Source organism: Prionailurus viverrinus, chromosome D4 (genome assembly GCF_022837055.1).
Source record: "Prionailurus viverrinus isolate Anna chromosome D4, UM_Priviv_1.0, whole genome shotgun sequence".
Lineage (NCBI taxonomy): Eukaryota > Metazoa > Chordata > Mammalia > Carnivora > Felidae > Prionailurus > Prionailurus viverrinus.
Window position 1 is genome coordinate 5,715,569 of NC_062573.1, and position 17,070 is coordinate 5,732,638.

A 17,070-nucleotide genomic window follows, 5' to 3' on the forward strand; every position below is an offset into this window, starting at 1 on the left:
ACAAAGCTTGTTTGAAGTTACAAATCTACCTCTTATCATAGAGGTGTGAGAGGTTTGTTTTTCCTTTGAGTGAATACAGTTAGGAAACACAGGTGGCCTGTGTTTTTTCACTCACCCCAGAATTTAGGAATACTCTCATCATTTATCCCAGCATACTTGGGTTCAGAGTGAGCTCCACTTTCTCCCCCTATTGCAAGAGCCTTGAATAAAGTCTTCCCTGCCTGTTTAACCTTGTCGGTGCCATTTCTGCTTTGAAACCCTGCAGGAATTGATGGCCGCTCCCTGTCTCCAGGCAGGAGTGCTGTCCTTGGCCCCTTGGTTCTATTCCACTCCTGTCAGGTCAGGTATCATTTGTTCCTTAACCTGCTTGTGATGCTGAGCATTAATCCTACCTTAGACTTGAGCTTCTCAAAATTGTAATAGGGAAGTCCAATGAGGAAGGAATTCCAAAAAGCCTGGTCTTCTTTTCTGGTCTCTTTATGGGATGGAACATCTTCCCCAGACAAGGAGTTTCCATAAAGCCCTCTTCATGTCCCTGTTCCTCAGGCTGTAGATAAAGGGGTTCAGCATGGGGGTGACCATTGTGTATACCACAGATGCCACCATACCTGTGTCTGCTGAATAGGAGGAAGAAGGCTGGAAATATACCAGAAAGACAGTTCCATAGAAGAGAATGACCACTGACAGGTGAGAGCCACAGGTCGAGAAGACCTTGTGCTTCCCCCCAGCAGAGGGGACCCTGAGGATGGTGTGGATGATGTGGGCATAAGAGACCAGGACACAGGTGAGAGGGACCACACCTGAGAGGGCTGCTTCAGCAAACATCATGACCTGAAAGATCTGGGTGTCTGAACAGGCAAGTTTGAGGAGAGGGAGAAGATCACAGAAAAAGTGTGGGATGGCATGAGAGGCACAGAAGGAGAACTGAGACATGAGGAGGGTGAGCGAGGAGGCCAGGAGGTGGGAGCAGAGCCAGGATGCGGCGACCAGCAGCAGGCAGCGCTGGGGACACATGATCGTGGTGTAGTGGAGAGGAAGGCAGATGGCCACGTAGCGGTCATATGCCATCACGGCCAGCAGGAAGTCATCCAGTAGAGCCAACGCCATGAAGAAGTACATCTGCACAAGGCACCCAGTGTAGATGATTGCATGGCGCTGTGTCAGGATGTTTGCCAGCACCTTGGGGACAATGGTGCAGGTGAAGCAGGTATCGACGAAGGACAGGTTGGCCAGGAAGAAGTACATGGGGGTGTGGAGGTGCTGGTCGGAAACTATGGCCATGATGATGAGCAGGTTCCCCAACACGCTGACCAGGTACATGCCCAGGAAGAGTCCGAACAGGAGAGGCTGCTGCTCAGGGTGTGCAGAGAAGCCCAGAAGCAGGAAGTCAGAGATGCTGGTTTGGTTGCTGATTTCCTTCAAGGAGAGAAATTGGAGGAGAATCTTGTTTAAATCAAAATTAGCTCTGACTAGTACAGGCTGAGTACAGACCGAGGGGACTGAGAGGGACCTGTGCTTTTTTATTTCATAGGTGGTATGTGAACATCACAGGTGAGGCTTGGGAAAGGGTGGTCTGAAGACCATTCTCTTCAGTGACTTCAGAGAGGACCATCAGGGACATGAAGGACACCAGAGAAGGTGATCAGAAGAGCCAGAAATCGATTGGCAGATACAGGTATAGGATAGAGAGGAAAAAAGCAAAAGGAGAAGCCAAATTGCTACGCGTGTGTGTGTGTGTGCGTGCGCGTGCAAGCATGCTTACAAGGGGCCTTAGGTGGACCGTTCATTCTCCATCCATATGCCTCAGTTCTTACCTGGACATGCTGGCCAGCCTCAGTCTCTGACACTTCCAGGAAGGAGATTGGGTTTGCTCTCCCACTGACTCTTTGAGAAGACATGGCTAGAGTCACTGAGCCCTTCCCTGTCTGTGGGAACAGCACGGACTGGAGACTCAGGTCCTTGGTGACATGTCAGGCACAGGAGCCAGGAGGGGCTGCTGACTTTTCACAGGTAGTGTCTCCTGGGACCCATTCCCAGATCTCCTAGTTAGAGCCTAGGTGGGGCGATTGTCCAACCTCCCAGCTGGCCCTTCTGCTTCGTGGTCCCCTGAGTCCCAGCAGTGCCAGTGATAAGACCGTTCAGATGACCAGATGGCCTTCCTGGTTTTCCCTGGGGTGACGTGCTGCTTGGATCCATCCTCGTAGCCCTGGTCCTGACCGGGGCCTGGCTCTACCATGGAGTCACACTTTTCTAATTGGAGCCCAGTCCCCATGGATGGAATGCAGTATGTCCTAGAAAACAAGGGGAGCAATGTAGATAAAATAGCACAGTCAACACCTTCAATTGTCGTATAGTAGAAATAGTAGCAGGAATATTCCTATTTTCTCTGACTCCAGAGAACAGAGATAGAAGCACTATGTGGTCTCGACATCAGGCTTGGGATACAGTTTCTGAATATATTTATCTTTTGTTGTAATTTTACCTTACATAAAAAAGCTTATAAAACGTGTATGTGCTGTTGAAGGAGTGATAATAAAATTACTGACCACTCTCCCACCACTCAGCTTCTGGTATATAGTTCAATCTTGTAGAAGCCCTGTGTGTACGTGTGTTTAATCATATCCTTTCTTCCCCATTTTGAGGAAATAACCATTGTGAATATGGGTACTATTTCTTTCTGTTCTTTATAGCTTTGCCACATGTGCGTTGTTGAAGATGTGACCACCATTGGATCCATAAGTTGTCCCCAGGTAACGGGAGGCTCCTCACCTCTCCTCTCCTCGGAATGTAGCTCTGCCCTTGTTCCCACAGTGGGAGCCGGTGTCAAGGTCACAGCCCTGAGAGAGCAAGGTGCTGTTGAGACCTTCTGGAGGGTGAAGTGACTGAACCCCTATGAGGTCTCTCTGTATATAAACTTTTAGGATTCTGGCAGGCAGGTGTGGGTATCAACTTGTCTTGGGGTGCCCAAGACACATGCCTTGTGCGTAAGTTCCCTTGCTTATTAGCACTGCTCCCTACCAATCCAGAGTGGCCTGCCTCTTTCCTTGTTCTGTCCCTGCCCTCTGTGTACTGTGGCCAGTTTGCGGAGCAACACGCATAGATGTCTAAACTGTATGGTTTACTCTAAATTTGCCTGTTCTTGTCATTTATGCGAATGGAATTATACTTTTTATATTCTTCTGTAGATCGCTTATATTGCTCTGCATTATTCTTCCACATTTGTTCATGGGATGCCTGTAACCGCAGGGCGTTCCCGTTCAGTGTCGTCTCATACACCCCTCACTCTACACCCTTGCTGCCTGCTGACGTTTCAGTTTCAGAACTTCTGGCTTGGGAATTACTGTGTGTGTATGTTGTCTGTGATTTTCTCAGCGGATTCTGGGGTAGCATTCCATAATCAGACACATGGCACTTCCACGACAGAATGAATGCATATTCCCACTGAGTACAACTAGTTGAGAATGTAAATACTCTTGTGTAAATTCGGATCATGTTTTGTTGCTCAATGAGTTCACTGAGAACATACAGGAAATCCTTTTCTCATGAGAGGTTTTTTACAATAGAAATGTAGGTAGATTTTCTGGTGCCTATGTATGTATTTTCTGTGCCATTGTATATATGTATGTATGTACATATGTATTTATGTGTAGAGTTTTTTAGTTTTAATTTTTTTTAATATAGTTTATTGTCAAATTGCCTTCCATACAGCACCCAGTGCTCATCCCAACAAGTGCCCTCCTCAATGCCCGTCGTCCACTCTCCCCTCTCCCCACCCTCCCATTAACCCTCACTTTGTTCTGTGTATTTAAGAGTCTCTTATGGTTTGCCTCCCTCCCTCCCTGTTTGTAACTTTTTTCCCCTTCCCTTCCCCCATGGTCTTCTGTTAAGTTTCTCAAGATCCACATATGAGTGAAAACATATGGTATCTGTCTTTCTCTGACTGACTTATTTCACTTAGCATAATACCCTCCAGTTCTATCCATGTTGCTTCAAATGGCAGGATTTCATTCTTTCTCATTGCCAAGTAGTATTCCATTGCATATATAAACCACAACTTCTTTATCCATTCATCAGTTGATGGACATTTCGTCTCTGTCCATAATTTGGCTATTGTTGAAAGTGCTGCTGTGAACACTGGGGTACATGTGGCCCTATGCATCAGCAGTCCTGTATCCCTTGGGTAAATTCCTAGTAGTGCTATTGTTGGGTCATAAGTTAGTTCTGGTTTTAACTTTTTGAGGAACCTCCACACTGTTTTCCAGAGCAGCTGCACCAGTTTGCAGTCCCACCAACAGTGCAAGAGGGTTCCCTTTTCTCCACATTCTCTCCAGCATCTATAGTCTCCTGATTTGTTCATTTTAGCCACTCTGACATGCATGAGGTGATATCTGAGTGTGGCTTTGATTTGTATTTCCCTGATGAAGAATGATGTTGAGCATCTTTTCATGTGTCTATTGGCCATCTGGATGTCTTCTTTGGAAGAGTCTCTATTCATGTCTTCTGCCCATTTCTTCACTGGATTATTTGTTTTTTGGGTGTGGAGTATGGAGAGGTTTTTTATAGATTTTGGATACTAGCTCTTTATCCGATATGTCATTTGCAAATATCTTTTCCCATTCCATCGGTTGCGTTTTAGTTTTGCTGATTGTTTCCTTTGCAGTGCAGAAGCTTTTTATCTTCATAAGGTCCCAATGGTTCATTTTTGCTTTTAATTCCCTTGCCTTTGGAGATGTGTCGAGTAAGAAATTGCTGAGGGCGAGGTGAGAGAGGTTGTTGCCCGCTTTCTCCTCTAGGGTTTTGATGGTTTCCTGTCTCACATTCAGGTCTTTCATCCATTTTGAGTTTATTTTTGTGTATAGTGTAAGAAAATGGTCTAGTTTCATTCTTCTGCATGTTGCTGTCCAGTTCTCCCAGCACCATTTGTTAAAGAAAGTCTCTTTTTTCCACTGGATACTCTTTCCTGCTTTGTCAAAGATTAGTTGCCCATATATTTGTGGGTCCATTTCTGGGTTCTCTATTCTATTCCATTGATCTGAGTGTCTGTTCTTGTGCCAGTACCATACTGTCTTGATGATTACAGTTTGTAGTATAGCTTGAAGTCTGGGATTGTGATTCCTCCTGCGTTGGTTTTCTTTTTCAAGATCGCTTTGGCTATTTGGGGTCTCTTCTGGTTCCATACAAGTTTTAGGATTATTTGTTCTAGCTCTGTGAAGAATGCTGGTGTTACTTTGATAGGGATTGCATTGAATATGAGGATTGCTTTGGGTAGTATCGACATTTTAACAATATTTGTTCTTCCTATCCAGGAACATGGAATCTTTTTCCATTTTTTTGTGTCTTCTTGAATTTGTTTCATAAGCTTTCTATAGTATTCAGTGTATAGATTTTTCACCTCTTTGGTTAGATTTATTCCTAGGTATTTTATGTTTTTTTGTGCGACTGTAAGTGGGGTTGATTCCTTGATTTCTCTTTCTGTCACTTCATTGTTGGTGTATAGGAATGCAACCAGTTTCTGTGCGTTGATTTTATATCCTGCAACTTTGCTGAATTCATGAATCAATTCTAGCAGCTTTTTGGTGGATTCTTTTGGGTTTTCCATGTAGAGTATCATGTCATCTGCAAAGAGTGAAAGTTTGACCTCCTCCTGGCCAATTTGGATGCCTTTTATTTCTTTGTGTTGTCTGATTGCAGAGGCTAAGACTTCTAATACTATGTTGAATAACAGTGGCAAGAGTGGACATCCTGTCTTGTTCCTGACCTTAGGGGGAAAGCTCTCAGTTTTTCCCCATTGAGGATGATATTAGTGTTGGGTCGTTCATATATGGCTTTTATTGTCTTGAGATATGCTCCTTCTATTCCTACCTTCTTGAGGGTTTTTATCAAGAAAGGATGCTATATTTTGTCAAATGCTTTCTCTGCATCTATTGAAAGGATCATATGGTTCTTGTCTTTTCTTTTATTAATGTGATTTATCACATTGATTGTTTTGCGGATGTTGAACCAGCCCTGCATCCCAGGTATAAATCCCACTTGGTGGTGGTGAATAATTTTTTTGATGTGTTGTTGGATCTGGTTGGCTAATATCTTGTTGAGGATTTTTGCATCCATGTTCATCAGGGAAATTGGTCTATATTTCTCCTTTTTAGTGGGGTCTTTGTCTGGTTCTGGAATCAAGGTAATGCTGGCTTCATAGAAAGAGTTCGGAAGTTTTCCTTCCATTTCTATGTTTTGGAACAGCTTCAAGAGAATAGGTGTTAACTCTTCCTTAAATGTTTGGTAGAATTCCCCTGGAAAGCCATCTGGCCCTGGACTCTTGTTTTTTGGCAGATTTTTTATTACTAATTTGATTTCCTTACTGGTTATGGGTCTGTTCAAATTTTCTATTTCTTCCTGTTTCAGTTCTGGTAGTTTATATGTTTCTAGGAATTTGTCCATTTCTTCCAGATTGCCCATTTTATTGGCATATAATTGCTCGTAATATTCTCTTATTGTTTTTATTTCTGCTGTGTTGGTTGTGATGTCTCCTCTTTCATTCTGGATTTTATTTATTTGGTTCTTTTACTTTTTCTTGTTGATCAAACTGGCTAGTGGTTTATCAATTTTGTTAATTCTTTCAAGGAACCAGCTTCTGGTTTCATTAATCTGTTCTACTGTGGGTTTTTTTTGTTTTGTTTTGACAGCATTAATTTCTGCTCTAATCTTTATTATTTCCTGTCTTCTTCTGGTTTTGGGTTTTATTTGCTGTTCTTTTTCCAGGTCCTTAAAGCATAAGGTTAGGTAGTGTATCTGAGATCTTCCTTCCTTCTTTAGGAAGGCCTGGATTGCTATATACTTTCCTCTTAGACCGCCTTTGCTGTGTCCCAGAGATTTTGGGTCGTGATGCTATCATTTTCATTGACTTCCATATACTTTTTAATTTCCTCTTTAACTTCTTGGTTAGCCCATTCATTGTTTAGTAGGATGTTCTTCAGTCTGCAAGTATTTGCTACCTTTCCAAATTTTTTCTTGTTGTTGATTTTGAGTTTCATAGTGTTGTGGTCTGAAAATATGCACGGTATGACCTTGATCTTTTTGTACTTACTTAGGGCTGATTTGTGTCCCAGTATATGGTCTATTCTGCAGAACGTTCCATGTGCACTGGAGAAGAATGTATATTCTGCTGCTTTAGGTTGAAATGTTGTGAATATATCTGTTAAGTCCATCTGGTCCAGTGTGTCATTCAAAGTAATTGTTTCCTTGTTGATTTTTTGATTAGATCATCTGTCCATTGCTGTGAGTGGGGTGTTGAAGTCTGCTACCATTATGGTGTTACTCTCAATGGGTTTCTTTATGTTTGTGATTAATTGATTTATATATTTGGGTTCTTTCACATTTGGTGCATAAGTGTTTGCAATTGTTAGGCCTTCTTTGTGGATAGACCCCTTGATTATGATATAATGCCCTTCTGCATCTCTTGATAGAGTCTTTATTTTAAAGTCTAGATTGTCTGATATAAATATGGCTACTCCGGCTTTATTTTGTTGACCATTAGCATGATAGATGGTTCTCCATCCCCTTATTTTCAATCTGAAGGTGTCTTTAGGTCTAAAGTGGGTCTCTTGTAAACAGCATATAGATGGATCGTGTTTTCTTATCCATTCTGTTACCCTGTGTCTTTTGATTGGAGCATTGAGCCCATTGACGTTTAGAGTGAGTACTGAAAAATATGAATTTATTGCCATTTTGATGCTTGTAGAGTTGGAGTTTCTGGTGGTGTTCTCTGGTCCTTTCTAATATTTGTTACTTCATATATATATATATATGTATATTTTTTTTTCCATCTTTTTTCCCCTCAGAGTTCCCCTTAAAATTTCTTGTAGGACTGGTTTAGTGGTCACAAACTCCTTTAATTTTTGTTTGTCTGGGAAACTTTTTATCTCTCCTTCTATTTTGAATGACAGCCTTGCTGGATAAAGAATTCTTGGCTGCATATTTTTGTGATTCAGCACACTGAATATATCCTGCCACTCCTTTCTGGTCTGCCAAGTTTCTGTGGATAGGTCTGCTGCAAACCTGATCTGTCTTCCCTTGTGTGTTAGGGACTTTTTTTCCCTTGCTGCTTTCATGATTCTCTCCTTGCGTGAGTATTTTGTGAATTTGACTATGATATGCCTTGTTGATGGTCAGTTTTTGTTGAATCTAATGGGGGTCCTCTGTGCTTCCTGGATTTTGATGTCTGTGTCTTTCCCCAGGTTAGGAAAGTTTTCTGCTATGATTTGCTCACATAACTCTTCTACCCCTGTTTCTCTCTCTTCCTCTTCTGGGACCCCTATGATTCTGATGTTGTTCCTTTTAAATGAGTCACTGATTTCTCTAATTCTTAAATCATGCTCTTTTGCCTTAATCTCCCTCTTTTTTTCTGCTTCATTATTCTCTATAAGTTTGTCCTCTATATCGCTGATTCTCTGTTCTGCCTCATCCATCCTTGCTGCTGCTGCATCCATCCATGATTGCAGCTCAGTTATAGCATTTTTAATTTCATTGAGACTATTTTTTACTTCTTTTATCTCTGCAGAAAGGGATTCTAATCTATTTTTGACTCCAGCTAGTATTCTTATTATCATGATTCTAAATTCTGGTTCAGACATCTAGCTTGTATCTGGGTTGTTTAAATCCCTGGCTGTCGTTTCTTTGTGCTGTTTCTTTTGGAGTGAATTCATTCGTTTTGTCATTTCAAAGGGAGAAAAGGAATTAATGAGGTAGAAAAATTAAAATAAAAAGTATTAAAATTAAAAAATTAAACACACACACACACAGAAAATCTAATAAATGATGCTAGATCCTAGGTGTGTTTTTTGTGGGTGTTGAAAGTGGTTTGACAGATTTTAGAAAAAAAGGGGGGAAAGGAAATTGAGAATTTGAAAACATGAATACACTGAAATAGACTAAAATAAGATGATGGGAGTGAAATAGAATTTGAAAAAAATTACACAAAAGTAAAGAATATAGTAGAAAAAAAACCAAAGAAAATATTTTTAATAAACATTAAAAATAAAAGAATTTTTCTCTTTCTGTATTCAAGAAAAAGAAACTAAAAAGAAAAATGAGAAAAAAAATAAATCATTTGAAAATTTGAAAAAGTGAATACACTGTAGTAGCCTAAAATAAAATGATGGATGTAAGATAGAATTTGAAAAAATTTACATAAAAGCAAAAAATATAGTAAAAAGTTAAAGAAAAATATTTTTGATAGAAATTAAATGTAAAAATGAAGTTTTTCTCTTTCTGCATTCAAGAAAAAGAAAATAAGTGAAAAGGAGAAAAAAAAAGAAAGGAAATCGTTTAAAAATTTGAAAAAGTGAATACACTGAAGTAGACGAAAATAAAATGATGGTAGTAAGATAGAATTTGAAAAAATTTACACAAAAGTAAAATATAGTAAAAAAAATAAGGAAAATATTTTTAATAAAAATTGAAAATAAAAATGAATTTTTTCTTTTTCTGTATTCAAGAAAAAGAAAAGTAGTGTAAAAGAGAAAAAGAAAAGAATGTTGAATAGTTGGACCTGCTAACAGATTGAAATCGGACTGAAATTACTTCGTTTTCCCCTAGAAGTCAGACTATGTAGCGCTCTGTAGTCCATAAACTAAGCAGGCAGTGAGACTTGTGTTCTTAAAGAGTGAGGTTGGCCCAGTTGGGCGTGGCTCAGTGTAAAGGCTCTGTTCTCCACTAGATGGCACTGCTAGCCTGCTGGGGTAGATTGTTGTGGCGCTCGTTGGTGTGTATGCATATGCCCTGGAGCGGTGAAAATGGCGTCACCTAGCTACCCAGTGTGTAGTATGGGTACTGTTCTCTCCGATCAGCAATCGCGCACCTGTCCTCTGTCTTCAGCTTTCATCCACTCCCTGCTTTTACACTGTCAGTGATCAGGCCCCAGGCAGTACCTCTCTCCCGAGTTGTGTCTCAGATGCGGCTGTTTTCCCCAGCCCCTTACTTCTGAAGGACTGTGGCTTTGACCCGTTCCTCCCCTCTGCGAGAGGATCTCACTGAGCAATGGCCAAACAATGGCCGAATGTCAGCTGTACCCAGGAATGCTTGCTGGACCCTGCTGCTGCCGGAGCCCTGAGACTGTGGCCAGGTGCCAGCCCGCCCCAGAAAAAGTTTGCGACATAGTGTAGCAGCAGCTTTTCACGGATTATGGAAAATCACAACACACATCTGGCACCAGGCTTCATCCTTAACACCAGTACCAGCTAATGTGGCCGCCTTCTGGGGTCTGCTGGGACCAGCTGGCTTCAACAGTCTCTACCAAATGTCCTTCCAGCAGTGGAACCGCTTTTCCCCATGTGGCCTCAGAACCTCCCAGACCCCACTCTGTTCCTGGGGATTCACCCTTCCCACCAGAGCACTGCCAGGTATTGAGCTGTGGAGTTGCAGACTTTGCACTCCCCTTGTTTACAGTCTTAATGAAATTTAAACCCTCTCCTTTCTCCTTTCTCCCGTTTTAGTTTAGTCCCTGTGGCTGTTCCCAATTTTCCACTTTCTCTCCAGCTGCTCTTGGGGAGGGGTGCTTTTCCTGTATTCTCCCCCCGCCCAGTCTCAGTCCTCTCTCCCCTGCAAAAGTGGCTCCCTGCCTGCCACCGGCTTCTCTCTCCCCAAGTTTACCTCTCCATGCCACATACCTGCTGAAGTCTGTAGTTCAGGTTGTGCAGATTGTTGTGTTAATTCTCCAATCAGTTTACTAGGTGTGTAGGATGGTTTAGTGTTGATCTGGCTGTATTTCATGGATGCGAGACACACACACACACAGACACACACACACAAAATATTTTTATTTTAACTGATTGAAGTCATCAATATATATTTTATCTTGTAAGCACTTTACTTGTGTCTGTTTGTAAAAGTCCTTTCTTCCTGGAGTTCAGGGAGACATTTTCCAACATTCTCTTTTAAAAACTTTATAATTTGGCTCTTCCCAATCAGTTCTTTAGAGAATTGTTTTTTTTGTGTGTGTGTATCTTGTGATGTGTGTGTGTGTGTGGGGGGGGGTCTATATTTTATTTATTTTTACATCAAGAAACTAATTATTAAACAAATGGTTCTCCGTAGACTCTTCTGAATTGCAATTATATGGAAATACCATCTGTAACTGAAATGCAAACTTGTTTCCTCCTTTAAAGGGTTTAAATATTTTATTTTTTTCTCCCTCTACTGCAGTGGGTGGGACCTCAGGTAAAATGTGGGCTAGCTGTGGTGAGAGCTGGTATTCTGTCTTTTTTTTTTAATCTTTATTTTTGAGAGAGAGAGAGAGAGAGAGAGAGAGAGAGAGAGAGCGAGCGCGGGGGAGGGGCAGAGAGAGAGGGAGACACAGAATCCGAAGCAGGCTCCAGGCCCTGAGCTGTCAGCACAGAGCCCAACGCGGGGCTTGAACCCACAAACTGTGAGATCATGACCTGAGTCAAAGTCGGACGCTCAACTGACTGAGCCCCCCAGGCACCCCCCTACACCTGAAGGTAATATCACTCTACTATCTGTCAAGTATACTTCTGTCTATGCTTCATTTTTTCTGAAGATATTAAAAAAAATTTTTTTTAAGTTTATTGATTTTGAGAGAGGCAGATACAGCATGAGTTGGGGAGGGGGAGAGAGAGAGGAAGAGACAAATCCCAAACAGGTTCTGTGCTGTCAGTGCAGAGCCCAATGCAGTGCTCGAACTCATGAACTGTTAGATCATGACCTGAGCTGAAACCAAGAGTCAGATGCTTAACTGAGTGAGCCACCCAGGCATCCCTTTTCTGAAGATTTTACTTTTTTTTTTTTTATGAATATAATTTACTGTCAGATTGGCTTACATACAACACCCAGTGCTCATCCCTACAAGTGCCCTCCTCAATGCCCATCGCCCATTTTCTCTCTCCCCCACCCCCCATCTACCCTTAGTTTGTTCTCTGTATTTAACAGTCTCTTGTGGTTTGACTCCCCCCTCTCTGTGTAGATTTTACTTTTAAAGCAAAAGTAAAAGGGCGCCAGGGTGGCATGGTTCGTTGAGCGTTGGACTCTTGATTTCAGCTCAGGTCATGATCCATTGGTTCATGAGATAAAACCCTGCATCAGGCTTTGTGCTGATAGCATGGAGTCTACTTGGGCATCTCTCTCTCCCTTTCTCTCTCTGCCTTTACCCTGCCTGTGCTTTCTCCCTCTCTCTCAAATAAATAAATAAGATTTAAAAATGTATGTAATAAAGTAATATCTGTACAAAATGTGAGGCGCAAACTTAGAACCCCAAGATTAAGATTTGCATTGGCCTTGTCAACTACACTTCAGTTAAAAAAACAATAGGGATAGGCATCCCTACACTTCAGTTAAAAAAACAATAGGGATAGGGATAGTGGCTCAGTTGGTTAAGCATCTGACTCTTGAATTTGCCTCAGGTGATGATCTCAGGGTTTGTGAGATCAAGCACCTCATCAGGTTCTGTGCTGGCAGTGTGGAGCCTGCTTGGGATTCTCTCTCTCCCTCTCTCTCTGCCCCTCTCCTGTTTGCATTCATGCTTTCTCTCTCTCTCAAAAAATAAAAAAATAATAAAAATAAAAGAATGAAATGGAAGAAAATGGTTAACAGACTGTGGAAAACAGTGCCTTCACCAACAATCAAAGAAATTAAAACTAAAGCAAGGAGATACCATTTAGCTATCATATCATTTATAATTAAGGGTAGAGTGTGAACATCAAAATATGGAGAAGATGTAGACAAAAGGGCACCCTCATTTGGGAATTTTTGCAGAATGGATAAAGGATCCTATAAAGGTTAGATATTCCACTTTTAAAAATATTAAATATAACAGATTATGAACACATGAAAATATTTTTCAGAGATGTTCTTTGCATCATTACTTGTAATAGTGAAAGCTTAGAAACCCTCTAATCATTCAACAATGGTGAAATACTGTATATGTTATGGATATTTATTCTGATGTACTTTCAGAGAGCCAAATGTCCAGGAAGAGATAATAATATGGAGATAACTCATGAGATTAAGCAAAAAAGTATATATATTTGTACCAGCAGTATTTTCTCAACAAAGTAAAGACAAAAAGTCATTAGAAAAAGACAGGCAGAAAATATTGTAAAATATTACCAGTGGTTTTCTTTATATGGAGGAATAGTGAGTGTTTTCTTTTTTCTTTTTTCCTATTTCTTATAGTTTACAAATTTACTATAGTAAGCATGGATTATTCTGTAGGTGAGACATATGAAATAAACCCGAGTTTAAAAGCCAAAGAATCAAGGATTTGTCCATAACTAATAATTACTCTCTGTCAGAATCTTAGATCTGATCCCTGATGTGTGATTTGGGGCCAGTCCTCTGAAGTGTCAGTACCTAGTTTCTTCTCCTCAAATGATTCTTAGTCCCAGCAAATAGCGTGTCTTCTTGGTGCAGCCTTCTCCATGGGTAGGTTAGTCCCTATCAGTGAGTTGTTTCCAAAGTTGGGCTTGGAAATGGTCTCTGAAACTCCGAGAACTTGAACCTTCCTGATTGTGAGCATTTCTTGTAGCTAAGTGGGACCTGTTAGTCCCAGGCTGAACTGGTGCTACCTGGCTTCCTCCCAGCACCCGAATTCTGTCTGGTGTCATTCTTGGTGATTCCTACTCTCTGGCTTGGATCTGCTTGGACGCCTATACCACTAGTCAAGTCACCCCGTAGGGATTACTGGCCACTCATCTTCCAGGGGTGCAGCTCTGTCCTGTAGCTCTGATTGTAATTCTGGCCAGTGAGGCATTCTCTGTTTGTTAAACCTGGTTGTGATGTTGAGCATCCATCTTGCTTGAACTTGAGTTTTCAAAATTACAATGGGGAAGTGCAGGGAGAAGGCATTTCAGAGAGCCTGAGCTTCCAGTCTGAGGAAGGACCCTCTACTGAGTAGAGCATCTTTCTGAGTCAAAGAGTCCCAACAGGGCCCCTTTCATGTCCCTGTTCCTCAGGCTGTAGATAAAGGGGTTCAGCAAGGGGGTGACCATCGTATATACTACAGATGCCACCATTCCTATTTCTGCTGAATAGGTGGATGAGGGCTGGAAATACACCAGAAAGAGCGTCCCGTAGAAGAGAGTAACCACTGACAGGTGAGAGCCACAGGTCGAGAAGACTTTGTGTTTCCCCCCAGCAGAGGGAATCCTGAGAACTGTGTGCATGATGTGGGCATAAGAGACCAGGACACAGGTGAGAGGGACCACACCTGAGAGGGCTGCTTCAGCAAACATCATGACCTGAAAGATCTGGGTGTCTGAACAGGCAAGTTTGAGGAGAGGGAGAAGATCACAGAAAAAGTGTGGGATGGCATGAGAGGCACAGAAGGAGAACTGAGACATGAGGAGGGTGAGCGAGGAAGCCAGGAGGTGGGAGCAGAGCCAGGATGCGGCGACCAGCAGCAGGCAGCGCTGGGGACGCATGATCGTGGTGTAGTGGAGAGGAAGGCAGATGGCCACGTAGCGGTCATATGCCATCACGGCCAGCAGGAAGTCATCCAGCAGGGTCAGCGCCATGAAGAAGTACATCTGCACGAGGCACCCAGTGTGGGAGATGGTGTGGCGCTGTGTCAGGATGTTTGCCAGCACCTTGGGGACAATGGTGCAGGTGACGCAGGTCTCAACGAAGGACAGGTTGGCCAGGAAGAAGTACATGGGGGTGTGGAGGTGCTGGTCAGAACCAATGGCCATGATGATGAGCAGGTTCCCCAACACGGTGACCAGGTACATGCCCAGGAAGAGTCCGAACAGGAGAGGCTGCTGCTCAGGGTGTGCAGAGAAGCCCAGAAGCAGGAAGTCAGAGACGCTGGTTTGGTTTCTGGTTTCCTTCAAGGAGAGAAATTGGAGCAGAATCTTGCTTAAATGAAATTAAGCTCTGACTAGTACAGTTTGCTACTGGTCTGTTTTCTCTATACTTTGAAAGGTCACTGAGATTCACTAGCAGCTATAAGTGCAGGTTTGCAGATATGAGGACTGTGGTCTATGGTAGTGAGGTGTCAGAGTGGGCCGTAGTCTGCATTCTAGATTTCTGTAATGTGGCAAGTTTTTGCCATGGATTGTCTGAATGATACTGAATGGGGATTCACTAGAAAGAACTGCTTCACATTTAATTCCTTGTATAGTAAACATAGAGCAACACTTTGGATTATCTCTTTTTTGGAGGTACTTTTGGGATCATGCATCTACTAGGATTTCATGGACTCATGGAGTGCCTGTGTGCATGTGTGCAAGTGTGCGGGGGCATATTGAGGGAGATGGAAGAGGAATAGCTTCTCCAGAAAGGAGCCAGCTGAGTCCAGGGGTCTCCAGGTGTATGGAGTGCTCTGGAGCCCTTTGTCTTTGAAGATCATTCCAATGGGTCACCGTGGACGTGAGAACATTGGAAACTGGGAAGCACTCTATCATTCAGGGCATATCATTTTCATTCTCCTCACCACCCTCACCATCAACACCTTTCTTTTTATCTTCTGGGCTTTGGCATCCTGGAGATGGGATGGGAATCTATTCTCTGTTTCTTATTCTTGGTCTGACCCTGGTTGGCCACTTAACTCTGAATGTGTGTTACCTCATTTGGACTATGTGGAACACTTTCATGGAGTCATTGAAGTTATGACTGAGATGATATGTATGGAGGGCAGGTTACTATTGAGGGTGGTGATGCCCCTGTCTCTGTTAGTAGCAGTTGCTGAAATGTGAGGCAGAGACATAGGATGTCATGAAAAAGCATAGCATGCTGTGCTTGATGGCTCTGTTCCCCACATGCCTTTTAACTTTGGCGGCTGTTTTCTCCCTTTGAGCCTTCCTTCCTTCCTCTGTATGATAGATACTAGCCCTACCTTAGAGGTCTGTTGAAGGGACCAAAGGCTGGAATCCGTTGAAGTTTCTTTATCAATCATGATGTGCAATCAAGATGAGAAATTCCCATGTTCCTGTTTGATGGTGTGGAGAAAGAAATGTGATGAACAGTCAGTGGCAGCACGGGTTAAAGTCATGTTTATTTAGTGCTGTGATAAAAACATAATACACCCTCAGGAATCAGAATGCATTCCCCAATCTGTACTCTTGATGTGACTTTGAGAAGGTCATGGAACCTTATTTGGCTTTAGTTTCAACATCTGTTTAAATGCAGTAACAATTGAGTTTACTGAATATAGTGGTTATGAGGATTAAGTTGGATTAAAAATTATGGTATACTATTTAAACCAAGGGTGGCACATAGCAAGTGCTCAGTAAATAGGATTTAGCATTGTTACTGCTGTTTTTAATAAAACAGCAGTCATCTTGTACAAGGTGAGCCAAGCCGTACAGGGTGTTTTATGGTTGTTGTGTTCTGGTCAATGTCTGCAGATTGGGCTTGTCAATTGTGAGATGTCAACACCCAATGTCACCACCACTGTCACCACCTTTCACATCAGTAGAAGCGCTACTACCTTTGAAGGGTTATACCTCAGAACTGTCAATGCAAAGCATTTGTTTTAGCATCTGAAAGCCATGTGTAAACTTGGTTAAATAACTGAATCATCAGAGCCCCTCAAATTATTAGTGGAAGAATGGGAATAAATGAGTGTATCTGAAATAGTTATTTTCTGGCTCAACATTTTAGAAAGAGAAGGGTTGTGAAGAAGTGATTTGGGGTGGTGGCCAAGAGAGATTCTGGACTCACACCTGCTGAGTGGACTGAGAGGGCAGTGTGCTTAGGTGCTATGTGAACGTCACAGGTGGGGCTTGGGGAAGGGTGGTCTGAAGACCATTCTCTTCAGTGACTTCAGAGAGGACCATCAGGGACATGAAGGACACCAGAGAAGGTGATCAGAAGAGCCAGAAATCAATTGGCAGATACAGGTATAGGATAGAGAGGAAAAAAGCAAAAGGAGAAGCCAAATTGCTACGCGTGTGTGTGTGTGCGCGTGCACGTGCAAGCATGCTTACAAGGGGCCTTAGGTGGACCGTTCATTCTCCATCCATATGCCTCAGTTCTTACCTGGACATGCTGGCCAGCCTCAGTCTCTGACACTTCCAGGAAGGAGATTGGGTTTGCTCTCCCACTGACTCTTTGAGAAGACAT

General features: G+C 42.4%; 2 protein-coding genes across 2 annotated transcripts; both read right to left on the reverse strand.

Annotated features, from left to right (window-relative positions):
- Positions 1-477: 477 nt before the first annotated feature.
- LOC125150467 (olfactory receptor 1G1-like) lies at positions 478-1,898 on the reverse strand. Its single transcript, XM_047830415.1, has 2 exons — positions 1,815-1,898; positions 478-1,416 (listed from the first exon to the last, which is right to left on the reverse strand). Exons 1-2 carry the CDS (start codon positions 1,896-1,898, stop codon positions 478-480), a joined length of 1,023 nt encoding a protein of 340 aa, XP_047686371.1.
- Positions 1,899-2,053: 155 nt separating this feature from the next.
- LOC125150468 (olfactory receptor 1G1-like) lies at positions 2,054-17,070 on the reverse strand. Its single transcript, XM_047830417.1, has 5 exons — positions 16,987-17,070; positions 13,933-14,831; positions 10,621-10,646; positions 2,770-2,866; positions 2,054-2,291 (listed from the first exon to the last, which is right to left on the reverse strand). Exons 1-5 carry the CDS (start codon positions 17,068-17,070, stop codon positions 2,054-2,056), a joined length of 1,344 nt encoding a protein of 447 aa, XP_047686373.1.